Source organism: Artibeus jamaicensis, unplaced genomic scaffold, assembly GCF_021234435.1.
Source record: "Artibeus jamaicensis isolate MK-2021 breed Jamaican fruit bat unplaced genomic scaffold, CSHL_Jam_final contig_956, whole genome shotgun sequence".
Lineage (NCBI taxonomy): Eukaryota > Metazoa > Chordata > Mammalia > Chiroptera > Phyllostomidae > Artibeus > Artibeus jamaicensis.
The window spans coordinates 172,678-190,098 of NW_026522021.1; the positions used below are offsets into that span (position 1 = coordinate 172,678).

General features: G+C 53.8%; 1 protein-coding gene across 4 annotated transcripts in view; it reads left to right on the forward strand.

Moving 5' to 3' along the window:
- The window catches only part of LOC119044690 (NADPH--cytochrome P450 reductase), a 69,311-nt gene extending 51,990 nt beyond the window's left edge, over positions 1-17,321 (forward strand). For all 4 annotated transcript variants that reach the window (XM_037139150.2, XM_053655344.1, XM_037139152.2 and 1 more), the window contains exons 3-16: positions 3,280-3,331; positions 8,547-8,675; positions 10,243-10,392; positions 10,947-11,071; positions 11,519-11,608; positions 11,904-12,002; positions 13,027-13,143; positions 13,237-13,355; positions 15,244-15,425; positions 15,595-15,744; positions 16,061-16,331; positions 16,413-16,558; positions 16,644-16,729; positions 16,817-17,321. In XM_037139150.2, the coding sequence (XP_036995045.2) occupies positions 3,280-3,331; positions 8,547-8,675; positions 10,243-10,392; positions 10,947-11,071; positions 11,519-11,608; positions 11,904-12,002; positions 13,027-13,143; positions 13,237-13,355; positions 15,244-15,425; positions 15,595-15,744; positions 16,061-16,331; positions 16,413-16,558; positions 16,644-16,729; positions 16,817-16,961 (1,861 nt within the window). In that variant the 3' untranslated portion in view covers positions 16,962-17,321. The remainder of the gene's footprint in view (positions 1-3,279; positions 3,332-8,546; positions 8,676-10,242; positions 10,393-10,946; positions 11,072-11,518; positions 11,609-11,903; positions 12,003-13,026; positions 13,144-13,236; positions 13,356-15,243; positions 15,426-15,594; positions 15,745-16,060; positions 16,332-16,412; positions 16,559-16,643; positions 16,730-16,816) is intronic.
- Positions 17,322-17,421: the final 100 nt, after the last annotated feature.

Below are 17,421 nucleotides of genomic sequence, written 5' to 3' on the forward strand. Positions count from 1 at the left end.
TCCCATGAGGCTGGGAGTCTCTCCCGGCACTTCAACCCCCAAAAGTTTCTCCAATTGGTGCTTTTCGGCTTTAATTCCCATTACTGGGGCCCTGTGTTGCTTGGTCTGTCTTACTGTCGTTTTTTTTGTTTGTTTGTTTTTGGGGGGTTTTTTTTGCCTGGTTTATCTGCATGTGAATGTGTGACTGCAGTCAGCCAGCTGCCTTGTGCCCTCACTGGGTCTGCCTGTTGCCACCCCACACCTGGGATCTGCCAACCGCTGCCTGCCATGCCTGGGTTGGTCCAGCCACATTTTCCTGCTGAGACCCCTCTCTGCCAGCCGCTGACTCTGCCCCTCTTACCAGTCTGGCTGAATGGTTCGTTGTTGTCGGACTTCAGTACAGTTCAATTTTCTGTCTATTTTGGTTGTGTTTTTCTTTCTAAATCTTTGTTGTCCTTAAACTTGGTTGTGCGAGGAAGTACAATGTTTCCACCTACACCTCCATCTTGGCTGGAAGTCCCAAAGTATTCTCTATTTGATGCAATACACCTATTGAGACTTTTTCCACTGCTCAAAACAGTTTTTGAACTTGTCGGTGTTGGTGCCTTTTAGTGCTTTAGGGTTTTGTTTCACCTCTTCTGCAGCAAAACGTTTCCCTGTGAGGACTTTTTTTCATCCAGGGAACCAAAATAATGTTGCTCAGGGTGAGATTGAGTGAATAGGGAAGGGAGGGCACAAAAGTCATGCTGTCTTCAGTCAAAAGCTGCTGAACAGGCTGTGAGGGCAGGTGCGCTGTCATGAAATGGGCAAACACGTGGAAAGAGTCTTCAAAAAAAATCCACTGAAGCTGTACGCAGCCTCTCACAACAACGCCATTGGTACACGGATACAGATGGATTTGCTACAACATTCATCTAGCAGGGGAAGCCTGTCCTACAAGGGGCCCGTCCTCCAGAAGGTAATTCTGGGGCTTTGGGGGGATTCCCTCCTCATAAATGGCACGAGTGTGGAGGCCAGCCATCAGCTAACTTTCGAAAAACTGTGGGAATACTCAGCCCCTGCCTGCACACACTCACTGTCAGTCTGCACCACAAGCTTTTGTGCAAGGACTTGGTGGTGCCCTCTGGCCGCCCAGACTCCCTGCAGTCCCAGCAGGGCTGCCAGGTGAGCGGCCGGAACTCCCTGGGGACAGCCCCATGTGATGGAGCCTGCCTCATGCTGCATGTTCTCCTGGGTCCCTTAGATCCTCTTCTACATTCGATCTTTGGAAAAACCTCTGAAGTGGGATTGGTTATCCCCATTTTCTAGTTGAGGAGCAATGAAATCCTGGTTCAAGTTCACTCAGCTGCGAATCGGCACCCGCGTCTGCCCAACTCCAGAGCCCCTGCCCTGCCTTCTCTACTTCATTGCCTCCACGCCTGCCCGAGAGTATATATAAACTTTGTATGGAAATGTAACGTTGCAGAAAGGTCCATGCAGATCGGTGATTCTCGCCAGGTGAACAGGTGGTACTCACCGCCTAGATCGAAGAGCAGACCATCCCAGGAGTCTCCCTGCCGCCCCTGCCCACTCTCCCCGCACCTTAGTTTTGACAGTTTGGGGACTTTAGATAATGAAGTCACACACGTGCACTCTTCTCTCTGGCTTCATTCCATCAACATCCGGTGTGTGAGGTCGGTGTGTGCGGCGGTCACCTTTCCCCTGCTGCAGCAGAAAGTGTTCCAGTGTAGGAGTGCACCACCGTCAGCTTGTTCGTCCTGCTGCTGGACGAGAGGGCTGCTCCCTGTGGGGGCTCGCCTGCCCAGAGCATTCCCTGTGTGTCTCTCGGTGTGTGGGTACAGATGCATTCTGCTAGGTCTGTACCAAAGGGTGAACTGCTGGGTTATAGAAGATACCGTCATACAGCCTTCCAAGTAGCAGTGCCATATTGGCCGTCCCCCGCCCCGACCAGCGTGTGGGAATTCTGGCTGCTCCACAGCTTCACCTGGGCACGAATGTCGAGCACCTTTCCATAGGGTTTTTTTTTTTTGACCACTAAGGTACTGTTTTTAAGAAATCACCTGTTCAAGTCTTTTGGCAATTTTTCTGTTGGATTATGATTTCTTATATTCTCAGCCCATGCAAGTCTTTTGTCAGATGTACATATTTTGCAAATATCTTCTGGTTTTCCCACCTTGCTGCGTTAGGCCTCAAAGTCCCTGGACTTTGGCTTCTTTAGATGGCCCTGCAGGCCTGGGGCGAGGAAAGAGAGAAGGAGAAAGACAGGAAATTGCCCTGGCTGGTGTGGCTCAGTGGACTGAGCACCAGCCTGCATGCGAACCAAAAAATTCCAGTCAGGGCATAGGCCTGGGTTGCAGGCCAGGTCAGGTCCCCAGTAGGGGGCTCAAGAGAGGCAACCACACGTTGACGTGTGTGTGTGTGTGTGTGTGTGTGTGTGTGTGTGTGTGTGTGTGTGTGTGTGTCTCTCTCTCTGTCCCTCTCTCTTCCCCCCCATCTAAAATAAATAAATAAAACATTTAAAAGAAAAAGACAGGAAATGGACCGGGAGGGCCAGAGGCTACCCGCAGGGAGGCAGGGAGTGGACAGAGGACCCGAGGCTGTACGGGACCCAGCAGCAGCACTGCTGTCTGAGGGGATAGTGCCCAGTTCGAGGCTCCGGAAAGAGTGGGATGACAGCGAAGGCGCTGATGAAATGTGTCCCCAGTGCAGGGAAGGGGCAGGAAGGCGTGGGGTTGCTGAGGAATCCCAGGGGAATTGAAACTGTCAGGGCCTTGAGGTGGAGCAGGAGTCTTTCGGCGAAGAAGTGTGACAAGGATGCTCTGAGTGGAAGTGATGGCTCCACAGGGTTCTGAGGGCTGTCATGGAGAGGGTGGTGTGTGGTAGGGAGCCGGGCGAGGCTGGGACAGATTCTTAAGGGACTTGTCTACCCCTATCCTGTGGGTCTCGGGGCCACTCAGGGTTTGAGAGTGCAGCAGGCAGCAGCACGGCCACGCCCATGTTTAGGAGACCCCTGGGTGCTGTGTGAGGCAGGGATCGGAGGTGAGGAAAGGCTGTGGGGACCATAGCCTGTGGATGCTGTGGGATGGGGAAGTGAGGTCCTTGGCTGTTCTTTGTGCTCATCTGTCTGGGGGTGGGGGTCCCGGCTCTGCCAAGTGTTGGTGTCTCAAGAGGTTTGGCATTTACTGTGAGGGAGTTGGGAGGAGGCCTGGCAGCCCTAGCACGACCAGAGGCAGCTGCCGGCATGCTCACTGGAGATGCTGCCACAAGCATCCCACGCCATCTGACACTTGTGTCTTTCAGGGCCCCCTCCTCCGTCAAAGACAGCAGCTTCGTGGAAAAGATGAAGAAGACGGTGAGTTTGCCATCTGAGTTTGGGCCAGGGCCAGCAAGTCTTGTCCCTGGGGGACACTTAGGGCAGTCCAGCAGGGGGCCAGCCGCACTGGACAGAAAAGAGCGGGTAGGCACCCAGGGCCAGCTCTCGTACGTGTGCATTCTCATCCTACCAAAGCCCCAAAGCTGCTCTGCTGTTGCTGGGATGGCTTACTTTGTTTTTTGAATGAACAAACAAACTGTAAGAATAAACTGACCCCATAGCTCCGGATGCCGTCCTGCATCCACCCGCCCATCCAGGCTCAGTCCATGAGCAGATGTGAACCTCACACAGCTGCGGTCACGGCACAGCTGCAGTTCCACCTGTGTTTTCATTTAATGTGTGGAAAGGTGCCACATTCACATGATTCAAATCCACAGCTGTTACATGGGAAGCCTCTCTGGTTCCTGCCACTCGTCACCACTGTTCTTAGTATTTTATGGATCCTTCTGTAGCTCCTTTGTGCACATACAAAAACACAGAGATTCTTATTTTATACTTTCTTAAAACAAAAATGACATCATATACAACATCTTTCCAGGAAAAGTCCAGCCATTGTTAATATAACAAGAACAGTTTGCACGATATTGATGTAACCTGTCAGCCAAAGAGAGTGGACCGGAATGCGCATGTGTGAACAGTGATGACTAGTACAGTGGTACTAGTCAGTGGAGCAGTAGATGATGCTGAGTGAGCACGTGTACTGTGTGGCCATCACATTCAAAATGACTGAGCAAGTATAGCAGTGAATCTGCATCCAGTTTTGTGTTAAGCTTGAACGTCCTCTGTGGAAACTATTGGGATGACTCAGAAGGCTGTAGCTCTGAGCAACTGGTGATTGGCAGCTTCATCACAACAACACTCACTCATGCCTCACATCTCATGCAGAGTTTTTTGGTGAAACGTCAAATCACCTGCTGCGGTCCAGCCGCAGCAGGTCAAGGGGTCCCACAGGTGAGGGTAGGCGTCGGCGCTGGGTAACAGACGACAACACGCCTCAAAGGACAGTGATGCTCTGTTCCGTTTATTGCAAGTACAAGCAGGTTTTTATATTTTCATTTTAGGTAGTGATTAACATTTGCAGTATAACATCATTTAAGCAGAAAAAATCAATACAAAGGTAATCAGTAAAAGTACGAAAGTTCTCATAGATTTAGTTAAAGATTATTTTAACTAGGAGAGCCATTAATCAGACAATTAGAAGTATCTTATTGTATATTAAAGTTTCTCAGAATTTGTCATAGGGCAAAAGGATACGCTAGATTGAGTAGAGAAAATAGGAGATTTATTATAAGGCCCTTGTGATGTCTAACTTAGCTATCTACCTTTTTTTTGCTTAAAATGTTTTTCTGTGTACCATAAATTCTGACTCCCTAGTGACTGTTTAGTTTGTAATAACTAACTAGCTTTTGTTATTACTTTGCCTGTCTAGTTGATATATATTCCTATTCAAGGTAAAGGAGGAGCAATTCCTATGTTGCAGGGGGCTTTCAAGAGTACTTCTTTTAAGTTTCTCTAGGAGTTCTTTTATAGACATGTTTTGTACTTTGATTCCCTCTAAGAAAGCAGTGAGATCATCTCCTGATTTCCTAGAGTATTCTATCTTATCTTGGGTGTTTTTCCAATGATCTGTTATTGATTAAGCTTGAATTCTCAGATTGTTCTGATTGTTTCCTCGTGCCTATATTCCCTGACGTTCTAGTATGATATTATTCGGTTTATTGAGCCGGGAAAGGTCCAGGCACACTATCTGAATCACTGCCAGGGTATTCATAATGATTAAAGCAAAAGGGTCATGATCCCTAAAGCAAGCACAATCACAATAGGTATTGCAGGGCCTTCCATGCCACGTCCACCAGGTTGGAAACTGCTTCCTTGAAGTCTTACACCCCCTCTCAGGACCTTGTCACGGAGAGAGGGATCCAACAGTGGACGTGGCAGTCACCCAGGTGACTCAGTCCCCCTACAGCCCAGATTTGGTGCCCTGCAACTTCTGGCTTTTCCTAAAACTAAAATCACCTTTGAAAGGGAAGAGATTTGAGACCATCAGTGAGATTCAGGAAAATACAACAACAGGGCAGCTGATGGCAATTGGGAGAACTGTGTGAAGTCCCAAGGTGCCTACTTTGAAGGGGACGGAGGTGTCATAGTCCTATGTACAATGTTTCTTGTATCTTGTATCTTCCTCAGTAAATGTCTCTATTTTTCATATTTCATGGCTGGACACCTGGACGCACCTCGTACACACTGTTGTAGACCGTGCTGACTTAATGATGTGTCTTGGAGGTCCTTCCATAGCAATTCAAAGACACCTTCCTCATTCTTTATTATAGCAGCTTGATGATTCCAGTATGGGGCTGTGAAGTATTCTGTATCTTTAAACACCACTCTGTTGATGGGCACTTAGAATATTTCTAATCTTAAGATGCTGCTGTGACTATATAGATCAATTTGCATGTTTGCAAATACAGTCATACCTCGATTCTCATTGGCTTCAGAACTCGTCAAACTCTGTATTCATTGCATTTTGATGAGAAAAAAAATGTTTCAGCACTCAGTGCTTGCTCAGGACTCGTCACGCTTGCTAGAAGTTGCATGAGTCATGACACTGCCCCACGAAAGAAAATGTTTCATCATTAGGTACTTAGCGGTTTTGGCACTCGTCACAAGTTCTGGAACAAATTAAAGCTGAGTACTGAGGTACCACAGTACAATAAAATCCCTGAAGTGAAATTATTGAATCAAAAGGTATATACATTTGCAGTTGTGTTAGAAGCTGCCAAGTCCCCTCCCGTCCCCATAGAAGTCACTGTGATTGGCAGTGTGTGAGGAAGCCTGCTTGTTCTTACAGCTTTGCAAGTTTGTTAGCACAGTTTGGGGTTTTGCCAGTTTTCTAGCTTTTAAAAAAAAATGCCATTTTTGTGTAGTTCTAATTTGCATTTTTCTTGAGGTTAAGCAGATTTTCATATGTTACAATGACATTTGTTTTTTTCTTTTTTTTTTTTTTTAATAGATTCTCTGTTCAAATATGTTGCCCAGTTTTCCATCAGGATGGATCCTTCTTGAGGAACTACTTAAAATTTTTAGGGAGGTTTACCCCATCTGTGATATGAGTTAAAAGTATTTTCCTAGTTAACAGTTTGCTTTGACTGGGTTTATCGTGTGTGGGTTTGGTTTATTTTTGCCACGTAAATGTTACACAGTCCACCTCAGTCTCCTCTCTGTGATTTACAGACTTCGAGTTACCGTGTGAGAGGCCTGCCCACGGTAAAGGGTGAAGGGTTCCGTCGTGTTTTCCTCTAGGACTTTCATGGTTTCATTTTTCATATTTAGAATTCAGTCAGTCGGGCTTCATCCTGGCATTAGATGTAAGGTATGGATCCAACACTGCCTTTTTATACAGTCAAAATCCCATGTCACGGAGTCTGTCTTTTCTCCACTGCTTTTATCATAATCCCCATGAGTTTGGGGGTCTCTTCCCATATTTTCCTATTCTAATACTTTGATCCAGCCGTCTGGGTACCTTGTTTTAGTATCTGGTAGTGCTGGCACGCCCCACCCCTTCTCAGCACTGCTGTTTTCCGTCTCCTGGCTCTTATTTCAGATGTATTTATTTATTTATGATAACAGTTTTACTAAGTCATAATTCACATTCCATACAGTTCACTCACTTAAAGTATACACTTTTAGTGTTTTTTAGTATATTCATGGAGTCATGCAGACCACCACCACAGTTAATTTTGGAACATTCTCATCATCCCCAAAAGAAACCCCATCCCATTAAGAGTCACTCCTCACTGCCCAGTCCCCCACCTGGAACAGCTCAACAACTGTTCGCCCGCGCTCTCTGTGCATCCGCAGGTCCCAGCCACTTCATGTGAAGGGCATCACACCCTCCGCGGCCGTTTGCGTTGCCACCTTCCCTCTGGCAGAACGTCCTCCAGGCTCACCCGTGTGCGGCCTGGGTCCGCACCTCATTCCCTTTTATGGCCAAACAATGCTCCCCTGGATGGAGTCATAATTATTTTTCCTTGGGACTTTTAGTCAATTTATTTTTAAAAAGAGCTGTTAAAGGTTTTATTGGGATTATATTACATTTTGGTATTGATATAGGGAGAAGTGGCATTCCGTGTGCCGAGTTCTCCTCTCCAGCTCAGAGCACCACCCCATCTGGTTGGGCCTTTATCGCTCCATAGCCTCTTGTGTGTTTCTCACAAGGCTTGTTCCTGGGTACTTACTCTATTTTGATTCTACCGTCAATTCTTAGCTACTATTTTATATCCTCTCTGGTTCCCTTAACTTGAAGGGAGTTTCCTCCTTTATTCAGTAGTTTTTGTAGCGATTATTTTAAAATACTTTTTCAAGTGATCTGTAGAAAACTCAGGAAATGTAGTATGAGAACACTTTAAACCAATTGTAATCCATATGTCTTATTTTGTCCTTTGTGCCTGTATCTGATGGGGCTGGGTGCAAACACCAGAGACCCCTCTAGGGATTGGGGGCCCTGGATTCCACTGAGAGAAACCTCACATCCTCATGAAAGGACCAGAAGGTGGCCTGTGCATCCCTTCCACCTTCCAGATCCCGAAAAGCACATCCAGGTGGCTGGACCTCATTTGCTGCGGTCCTGGCTACTGGGGCATCTGGGGAATAGGGTTGCGACTCTTTCAGCTGCTGCTGTGGAAGGCACAGTGGGAGGGTAGATGGAGGAGAATGTGTGAGCCGTCCATATGGTCCTTCCCTACCACCTGCATTTGCATCAGTGTGTATTACATTCATAATCACCAGAAAACCCACCCATAGCTCCCCAGATGCTCTTGGTGTATTTCTTGCCAGTATTCCTTTTGTGTATGTATGAATGTATTTAAACAAAACATACGTACACACACAGTCACCAGTTTTTAACTGAACACTCTGTTGTGTTTTTTGCATGTCATTTAAAAATCTGTCCAAAGTGTGATCTTGAGTGGCTGTGTAAGCTCACCTTGATGGCTGGAGTTGCCTCTGCCCCTGTCCACCAGGGGGGCTGTGGCAGTGAGGTCCTAACCCCAGAGCAACTTAGAAGGGACTTGAAGCAGGAAGAAAGTGCCCTTGAGGTGTCCCACCCTCCTGGCCTGCCCCTGTGGTCATCTGGAGTCTCTAGTGACGCCTGTGCCTCTTAGCCCTGCACTGACCCCACACCTCTGGCCTTCTCCAGGGAAGGAACATCATCGTGTTCTACGGCTCCCAGACGGGGACCGCTGAGGAATTTGCCAACCGCTTGTCCAAGGACGCCCACCGCTACGGCATGCGGGGCATGGCGGCAGACCCCGAGGAGTATGACTTGGTGAGCTCCCACCACGCCCTGGCTCTTCCTCCCGGCTCCTCCAGCAGCAGTAAGGAAGGCGTCTCTGCATCATGGAGATGCTGAAAGGGCTGAGTCAGCCAAAGGGACCGACAGGAGTGGGTGTCTCCTGTTCTTTGTAGGAACAGCCAGGTGGCCCCGGTTTTGAATGGTGGTGGAAGGAGACTTGACTCGGGGTGGTGAACACACAGTGCAATATACAGATGCTGTGTTGTAGAACTGTACACCTGAAACCTGTATCATTTTATTAACCAGTGTCACTGCAATATTCAATTTTTTTAAATGCACATGTGTGCGGGTGAGCTCCCAGCCCTGCTCTCATTGTCTTCCGTGCTCCCCACGCCACGGGCTGTGCCAGTGCTGGGTAGGTGCAGGCGCAGGTGGGGTGGGTGTGGCTTTGAAAATGAGAGGGTCTCAGCAGGTCATGAGAGGAACCGTTGCCATCTCCACACTGCACCCCACCCCCAGACCGCAGTGGCAGGGGAGCGGACTGGGGGGGAATCTGGGCTCTAACCCTGCTCTGCCCTGACTGCCCCTGTGAGCCGGAGTGAGCCCCTTCTGCGGGCCTTTCTTGTCTCCTGACACAGATGAGGGATGTGGGTTGGGCCACCTCTGGGAACCTTTCTGCTGGGCTTTGAAATGAGGCATAAACTCCTGTGTTTGGGCGAGAACAGGAGCAGGGACAGGGCTAGAGGGAAGAGTGCAGTTTGCGAAGGGGCCGGGAGAACCTGAAAATTGGGAAAGGCCCTGTTTGGAGTTGCTCCCCTGTCCCCCTCCTCTGCTCACTCCTTTGTGCTACCACAGAACTGACGTCTGCTCAGCCGTCCCAGCCTGTCACCTCCTGGGCTGCGGGGGTGGCTTGCCTTGCTCGTTCTCCCCAAAGTGCAAGAAGTTTCCCGCAGCAGCTTGCCCGTTTCTGGGTCAGGAGAGCTAATGACAGCAAGGCCAGCTGCCCCAGGCAGAAGCAGCGGTTGGAGAAGGGAGAGCCAATCCTTAGGTGCCCAGGAGGGAAGGAGGCTGGCATTGAGCTGGTCCTGAGAAGAAGCCCCCAGGGAGCTGCCTTCCTGCTTCTCCCTGGGTGGGGTCATTGCCGCTCATGGCCCGGCTGCTCCTGCAGCTCCAGCAGCCCTGGCAACGTAACAAGTGTTCTTTCCCTCAGAACCGTGCTCTCCTGAGTGCCAGCTGCTCCCTGCTCACGCCACTCTTCCTCCTGAAACAAACTGCCCCTCCACCTCCTCCACGCCCTGCCTTCAGTCCTGGGGACAGGCACCAACCACTTACTCTGTCTCCACACCAGGATTTGGAGTTGGTGAACAGTCGGCTAGGAATCAGTGACAGCCTGGGCTCTGCTGGGCCCCAGGGACTTTGAGGGACACTGGTGGTCTGGACCCCAGTCTGTTTGTGTCTGTGAATGCCCTTTCCTCTGCAAAGCCACTCCCTCCATTCGACCTTTGACTTACTTGTCTGTACCCCCGGAGGTACAGACCTGACCTAGAGCAGCTGAGTCACGGCCGCCGGGCCGGGCCGGGCCCTGCCCTTGTCTCCCCAGGCCGACCTGGGCAGCCTGCCAGAGATAGAGAACTCCCTGGCAGTGTTCTGCATGGCCACCTACGGTGAGGGTGACCCCACTGACAATGCTCAGGACTTCTACGACTGGCTCCAGGAGACAGATGTGGACCTCTCTGGAGTCAAGTATGCGGTGAGTCATTCCATCTTTCCCCCAGTGGCTCCTTGCAGGCTCCCAGGTGGCAGCCTGAGGCCTCTCCCAGACCTCTGGACCCCCATGTCTAAGGGGTCTCACCTCAGTCTGATCAGTGAGAGCAGGCTGAGGTCTCCGGACAGGGTTGGGAGCCCTAGGGAAGGCTGCTGCTCATGGGACAGTAGGACGGCCCCCCTCCACCCTAGACCCCAGCAAGAAAAGAGCTGCTTCCCCGATGTCCCCAGCCCTGCTTTGCTCCACAGGGCATTTGTTGCTGGAGCTAAAGACAAGGAGGGTGTGGCAGGATGTCCAAGATTCAGCTAGGCAGGGAGAGCCCAGCGGGGCGGGTGAACTGCCCATGCTTGCTGCCCAGGGTTGAGGCTTAGAGTCTGGCTGTGGAGGGGACTCTGGGCTACAGGTCACCAAAACAAAGCCACTTCCAGGGGCCAAAGGTGGCCCACCTCACAGTGCTGCCTAGTGGCTTGACCAGCCCTGCAGGGAAACCCAGTCCTGACCGCTGGCCCAGCCTCTGACCCACCCCTCTGTCCACACAGGTGTTTGGCCTTGGGAACAAGACCTATGAGCACTTCAATGCCATGGGCAAGTATGTGGACAAGCGGCTGGAGCAGCTTGGTGCCCAGCGGATCTTTGAGCTGGGAATGGGCGACGACGACGGGAAGTGAGTGCTCCAGACTCAGCCTTTCCTGCTGGGCCTCCCCTCCCTGGGACCCCCCCAACCCCAGCTGTCAGGTGTCAGGAGCTGTCAGGGTTCGGGGTTGGCTGTGGCACAGGAGCGGGTGCAAAGCCATGGTGTTTGCTGAAACTCCGTGTCACACAGGGAAGGGAGTTGCCCGCCCCCCAGGCCCCACTGAGTGGGCCTTCCTTGCTGTTCCCCAGCCTCCCAGTTTGCCCAGCTCACATAGAACTGCCCTCATTTAGCACAGAAACTCTGGACACTTCCTGGTGCCTTGGGTTACCTCACTGGGCGCACCAACTCAAAAGGACCCCTCATGCTCTTGGGGGCGCTGGGGAGAGGGTCCAGGCTGTTGGGGAAGCCAGCCCACTGCAGAGTCTCACTGCCGGGATTGGGTGGCCTGGGGCCTGGCTCAGTACCTCTTCTCCCCAGCCTGGAGGAGGATTTCATCACGTGGCGAGAGCAGTTTTGGCCGGCCGTGTGCGAACACTTTGGGGTGGAGGCCACTGGAGAAGAGTCCAGGTGAGTGTGTGCCCATGGATGGGGCTTGGGGCCCAGGACGAGGGCCTCCTGCGGCGGGAGACCTGCCTTGCTGGGGCGGCGGGGGAGTCAAGGAAGAGGCTGGCGGAAGCTCGGTCAGACACTGGAGGGTCCTAGGTCCCAGGCCAAGGTGCTGGGCTTTGCCTGAAGTGACAAGCCTATGCCTGTCCCCTGACCATTTCCCTCCCTGAGGCAGCCTCCCTCCTCTCTTGGGACTGTCCCTGCAGCCCCGAGTCCCCGCCAGTGCCCTGCCTCATCTTCCATCTCCCCTTTTCAGCATTCGCCAGTATGAGCTTGTGGTCCACACGGACATGGACATGGCCAAGGTGTACATGGGTGAGATGGGCCGCCTGAAGAGCTATGAGCACCAGAAACCGTGAGTGGAAAGCATGGTTGGGGGCCAGGCCCTGTGGGACAGGGCACACCCCCATCTCAGGCACCTGGGATGGGAAACAGCCAGCAGTCCCGTGTGTCCCCGCGGGGCAGTCCTCAGCATTGTCCAGGAGTGAGCATGGGTGGGGGGTCTCCACTGCGCAGGAGGACACGAGGCCCAGGGCGGAGGTGGGAGGCTGCTTTGTGCTCAGGGCCCTCAGGACCCCTCCCCACCCCTCAGCCCAGGGCATAGCCTCGGAGAGACGGGCACTTGCTCAGTTTGTACTTAATGTGTTCTGACATTTTGCTCTGTGAATATTCTGGGGTGGGGGGGGCGTGCATACCAGTTCCTGAACCATGACATAGCAAGTTCCAGGTTGAATTTTGGCAATAGGGCACACTTTCTTAAATTCTGCCTCTATATTTGGACTTTTTGTCCGAAAACATAATGACCCTCTCTGGGGCCCCTGCTTTGCCTTACACTGGGCGCTGCCGGACTCCTGCAGAGCTGCCCAGGAACGCCCTCCCCATGCGTCCGGGGTTCCACAGCCCTGCAGCAGGCCCGCCATCACACGAGGCCCCAGCATGTCGGTGACTTTACAGAGTCACGTTCACCTCCTATTCGTGTTGTAGCCCAGGGCACGTCAGGGGAAGCTCTGCTCCACAGTCACCCGGGGACATAAGCACCTTCTGTCTTGGGGAGCCACCTTCAAGGGCCTAGTCCCGCTTTGCATTCAGCTCACCGATGTGGTCAGTGTGGCAGGTCTCCCTGATTTTTAGGGCCCAGCCTCAGCTTCGTATCTGTACATGAAGACACTGATAACCTAGCCCTGCCCGTGTTGTGGGTTGTCAGGAGCACTGCCTGCGATAAGGCTGGGAAAACCCATGACATAATTGGAGAGTTTCCTCCCGGCCCTTGGAGGCCGGCTCTGAGGTTCCCAGTGTCTGTGAAACCAGAAGGGTCCCTCTGGGGCAGGGACATTCAGATCGAAGACCTGGCCAATCATTGCGCTGCTCTCCCCACCCAGCCCCTTTGATGCCAAGAACCCATTCTTGGCTGTCGTCACCACCAACCGGAAGCTGAACCAGGGAACTGAGAGACACCTCATGCACCTGGAATTAGACATCTCAGAGTCTAAAATCAGGTACTAGCCACCTGTCCCACCGCTTCACTCGGGGCCTCCAGATCTGGGTACAGACACCTCCACCCTCCTCCTAACCTTACATCTCCCCTGTAGGTATGAATCCGGTGACCATGTAGCTGTCTACCCAGCCAATGACTCTGCTCTGGTTAACCAGATTGGTGAGATCCTGGATGCTGACCTGGATGCCGTCATATCCTTGAACAACCTCGATGGTGAGTTCTGGAATCAAGGCCACGCCTGCCTGCCTGCCTGCCTGCCTGCGCCTGAGGCTGCTGGCAGGAAATGGGTCCCTCGGCAAGGCCCATAGATTGGGGGGCTTAGGCCTGAAGCCCTGGTGCCCAAGAGGACCCTCACACATGAGGTGCCACGGTTACTGGTCTTGCCACAAACTTGGGGGGTGGGGAGCAGAGGACTATGGGGTCTGGCTTCTATTGTGGGGTTCCCTCCATCACCTCTCTGGCATAGTTCTTTGAGGAGATGAGGGTGCCTAACCAGCCCCTGTGTCCTGTGGGACAGTGAACTACAGGACAGTGCCCTTGTCCCTCGGCCTGGCTCCACCAGGCCTGGCCACTGAGGGCCTGCAGCTGCCCTGTCCCAGTGCCAGGGTCTTCATCTCCGCACCTGCAAACTTGGGATTAGAGTCAGCCACCCCAATAGCCCTCCGGGTCCATTCAGGGAGCTTGGAGTGCAAGGGGCACTCAACATGGTGCAGGGTTTTCCCAGGGTCTCCAACAACTGTCTGGCTTCGGCCTCTTGCTCTTACCCCTCGGACCCCCACACCAACCACCCCACATGGGGCCCGGCTCTACCTGGCACTGCCTCACTCATCCTGTCCTGGATCACCCTAGCCTGCCTGGCTGCTCATTAGCTCCAGAGTCAGCCCTTTAAAGGAACAGCACAGAGGGGGGTTGATTTATGTTGATTATAATTGCTCATGATAGCAGTGGGGGCACAGTGAACACGCCCTGGGTCCGTCTCTCTCCCATGGGGGTGTCCCTGTGCCATCAGGGGTGGCGCCCTGCTGGGGGAGGTTGTGCTGCGCTTCCTCGCCCTGCGGGAGTCTGCATCTCCCCTGCAGCCCTTCACTGCGGAGAGCTGCTCAGGAAGAGGTGCAGAGGCACAGAAGTCCCCAAGGCAGATGTATAGCGTTAGAAAACGTGCTATCACACATCTGCCCCCTAGTGTGCAGCCTGAGCCATTTCCAGGCTCGGCGCCCAGGGCCCTGGGGTGCTGGGAACACCCAGCTGTTTGATCCGTGTGAACACAAGGATGTTCAGTTGGTGAAAATCTGTTAAGCTGTGTATGTATAACTTGTACACTTCATGTAGGTTATACTTCAGTATAAACCCGTCCAAAGAGTAGATGCAGACCCCTAAATGCTGAGCCCTCCCTGCACCAGCCCGCATGTGTGTGTCCTCAGCAACCCACCCCCCAGCAGTTCTGCAGAGGCTCATCTGCACAGGCGTGGACGGCCCCCAGCGACACATCATGCGTCTGGAGGTGGAGATGTTTTCTGGCAGCTCCCAGGCAGGCCCTTCTCTGGGTCCTGCTCTAGCCTGACTGTGGGGAGGTCAGCAAAGCCACCCATTGACTGGTGGCAGCAGAAGGCTACAACTGGAGTGTATAGGATACTGCACCAAGAGCTCATCTGGGTGCCCCGTGTAGACCCCCTGGTGTGTCCACACATAAAAACTGATGTGGTGGGGCCCTGCCATCACAACTGAAAGCCCCAAAGTCTCCTGGTCATGAGCCTGGGGCCTCCAGAGGAGACCAGGCCCGGCCCCCAGGCAGGACACGCCGGGGCAGCTTCACCTCTGCAGCCCTCTCTCTGAGCCACTTAGGGTCTCACTGTCCTGGAGAGGCAACAGCACCAGACTCCGAGTAAGGTCCGGCCTCTGACGAGGACTACGTGTCTGGCTTGAAGTAAAGGCTGGCTGAAAGCCTGAAGCTCAGCCTTCAAGGCCAAGGAAGTGCTGCAAAAAGCCGGCCTTGCTTCCAGTGCCAGCCGAGCAGCCTGCTTCCTGCAGAGTAGCCTTTGATTTCCCACAGTCCAACCCCACAGTGCCCCACTCACCCTAAATTCTTTCTCTGTCCCTGCAGAGGAATCCAACAAGAAGCACCCATTCCCTTGTCCTACCACCTACCGCACAGCCCTCACCTACTACCTGGACATCACCAACCCGCCACGCACCAACGTGCTCTACGAGCTGGCCCAGTACGCCTCGGAGCCCTCGGAGCAGGAGCACCTGCGCAAGATGGCGTCCTCCTCGGGCGAAGGCAAGGTAAGCCTGCCATTCCTGCCTCCGGCACCGAGACTGCTACCTCCTCAGCCCTGGGCTGCTGCTCCCAGTCAGCACCCCCAGGCCACCCCTCAGCCACTCTCCAAGTGGCTGTCCCCTGGACCACTGTGTCCCCTCACCTGCATCTCACCCCAAGTTCTGTCTCCCCCAGGAGCTGTACCTGAGCTGGGTGGTTGAGGCTCGGAGGCACATCCTGGCCATCCTGCAGGACTACCCATCCCTGCGGCCCCCCATCGACCACCTGTGTGAGCTGCTGCCACGGCTGCAGGCCCGCTACTACTCCATCGCCTCATCCTCCAAGGTGAGGGGCCGGCCAGTGCATAGAAAGCACGGTGTTGGCTTCTCTGAGACGCATGGAGCCCTGTGCACAGCCCCCCGAGAACCCAGTCATGCGGGACAGTTCACTGAGTCCGCTGGGCAGTGCTGCCAGTAGGTCGGCAGCGCACTGTGTACAGCCCGCTGCCAAGAGCCAGTCAGGAAACTGCTGGAGAGGGGCCTTTGAGGTTTGGGCACCATGGAGAAGCCCTGACCAGGAATCCTGTGCCGAGGTGGCTCGGGTGACAGGGCTGGTGGCAGAAGGGGGCCTGGGGCACTGAGCTCACTCCTGCCCCTGCCAGGTCCACCCCAACTCCGTGCACATCTGTGCCGTGGCCGTGGAGTACAAAGCCAAATCTGGCCGAGTCAACAAGGGAGTGGCCACCAGCTGGCTTCGGGCCAAGGAGCCGGCTGGAGAGAACGGCCGCCGGGCCCTGGTGCCCATGTTCGTGCGCAAGTCCCAGTTCCGCCTGCCCTTCAAGCCCATCACGCCTGTCATCATGGTGGGCCCCGGCACTGGGGTCGCCCCCTTCATAGGCTTCATTCAGGAGCGGGCCTGGCTGCGGCAGCAGGGTGAGTGTGGGCGCTGGGGGCGGGGGCCCAGGAGGCAGGCGTGGGACAGCTCCTGTGCTCACCCTAGCCGCCTCCCACCAGGTAAGGAGGTGGGGGAGACGCTGCTCTACTATGGCTGCCGCCGCTCAGACGAGGACTACCTGTACCGTGAGGAGCTGGCCCAGTTCCACCAGGAGGGCTCCCTCACCCAGCTCAATGTGGCCTTCTCCCGGGAGCAGCCCCACAAGGTGCGGAAGGGGCAGGCTGCCCCGGCAGGGTGCGGGGTGCGGGGTGCAAGACTGGCCTCCTTACAGGCACCCCCTCTGCCTTCAGGTCTATGTCCAGCACTTACTGAAGAAGGACAAGGAGCACCTGTGGAAGCTGATCCACGAGGACGGTGGCCACATCTATGTCTGCGGGTGAGCGAGAGTGGAGGCGTGGAAGGGGTGAGGTGAGCCCCCCTGCTCCTTGCCCAGCTCTGAGTGCTACCTCCTCCCTCCCCACAGGGATGCTCGGAACATGGCGAGGGATGTGCAGAACACCTTCTACGACATCGTGGCCGAGCTGGGGTCCATGGAGCATGCCCAGGCCGTAGACTACATCAAGAAACTGATGACCAAGGGCCGGTACTCCCTGGATGTGTGGAGCTAGGGGCTCCCGACCCAGCCCTGCTCTGGCCTCCTGCCGCATAGACTTGCTTCCCCTTGTAATCACTTCTCCCCCCACCCCGCCAGTCTCCTGGATGGGTTCTGCAGGTCCTCGTCCGAGGATGCAGACCCAGTGACAAAGACTCTGGGCCCAACATGTGCCCCGCGGGGTTCCCTGGCCACAGGGCAGGTGGCCAAGGGTGACTGGGCCCACACTCTGTGAACACCTCAGGCCCCCAGGGGCTGGTCAGGAGGGGCTCTTCTCTCAGCTGAGCGGGGGGCTTAGCCCTTCCACATGATTTTCAATGAGTGTAAATAATTTTAAATAACTTCTGGCCCTTGGAATAAAGTTCTGTTTTCTGTATTTGCCTGATGTTCCTTGAACAAATCTGGAGCCTCCACCTGGGGCTGCTTAACTCAGACATCAGGGGGACCAATTCAAGAAGAACCTGGGCTGTGGCAGC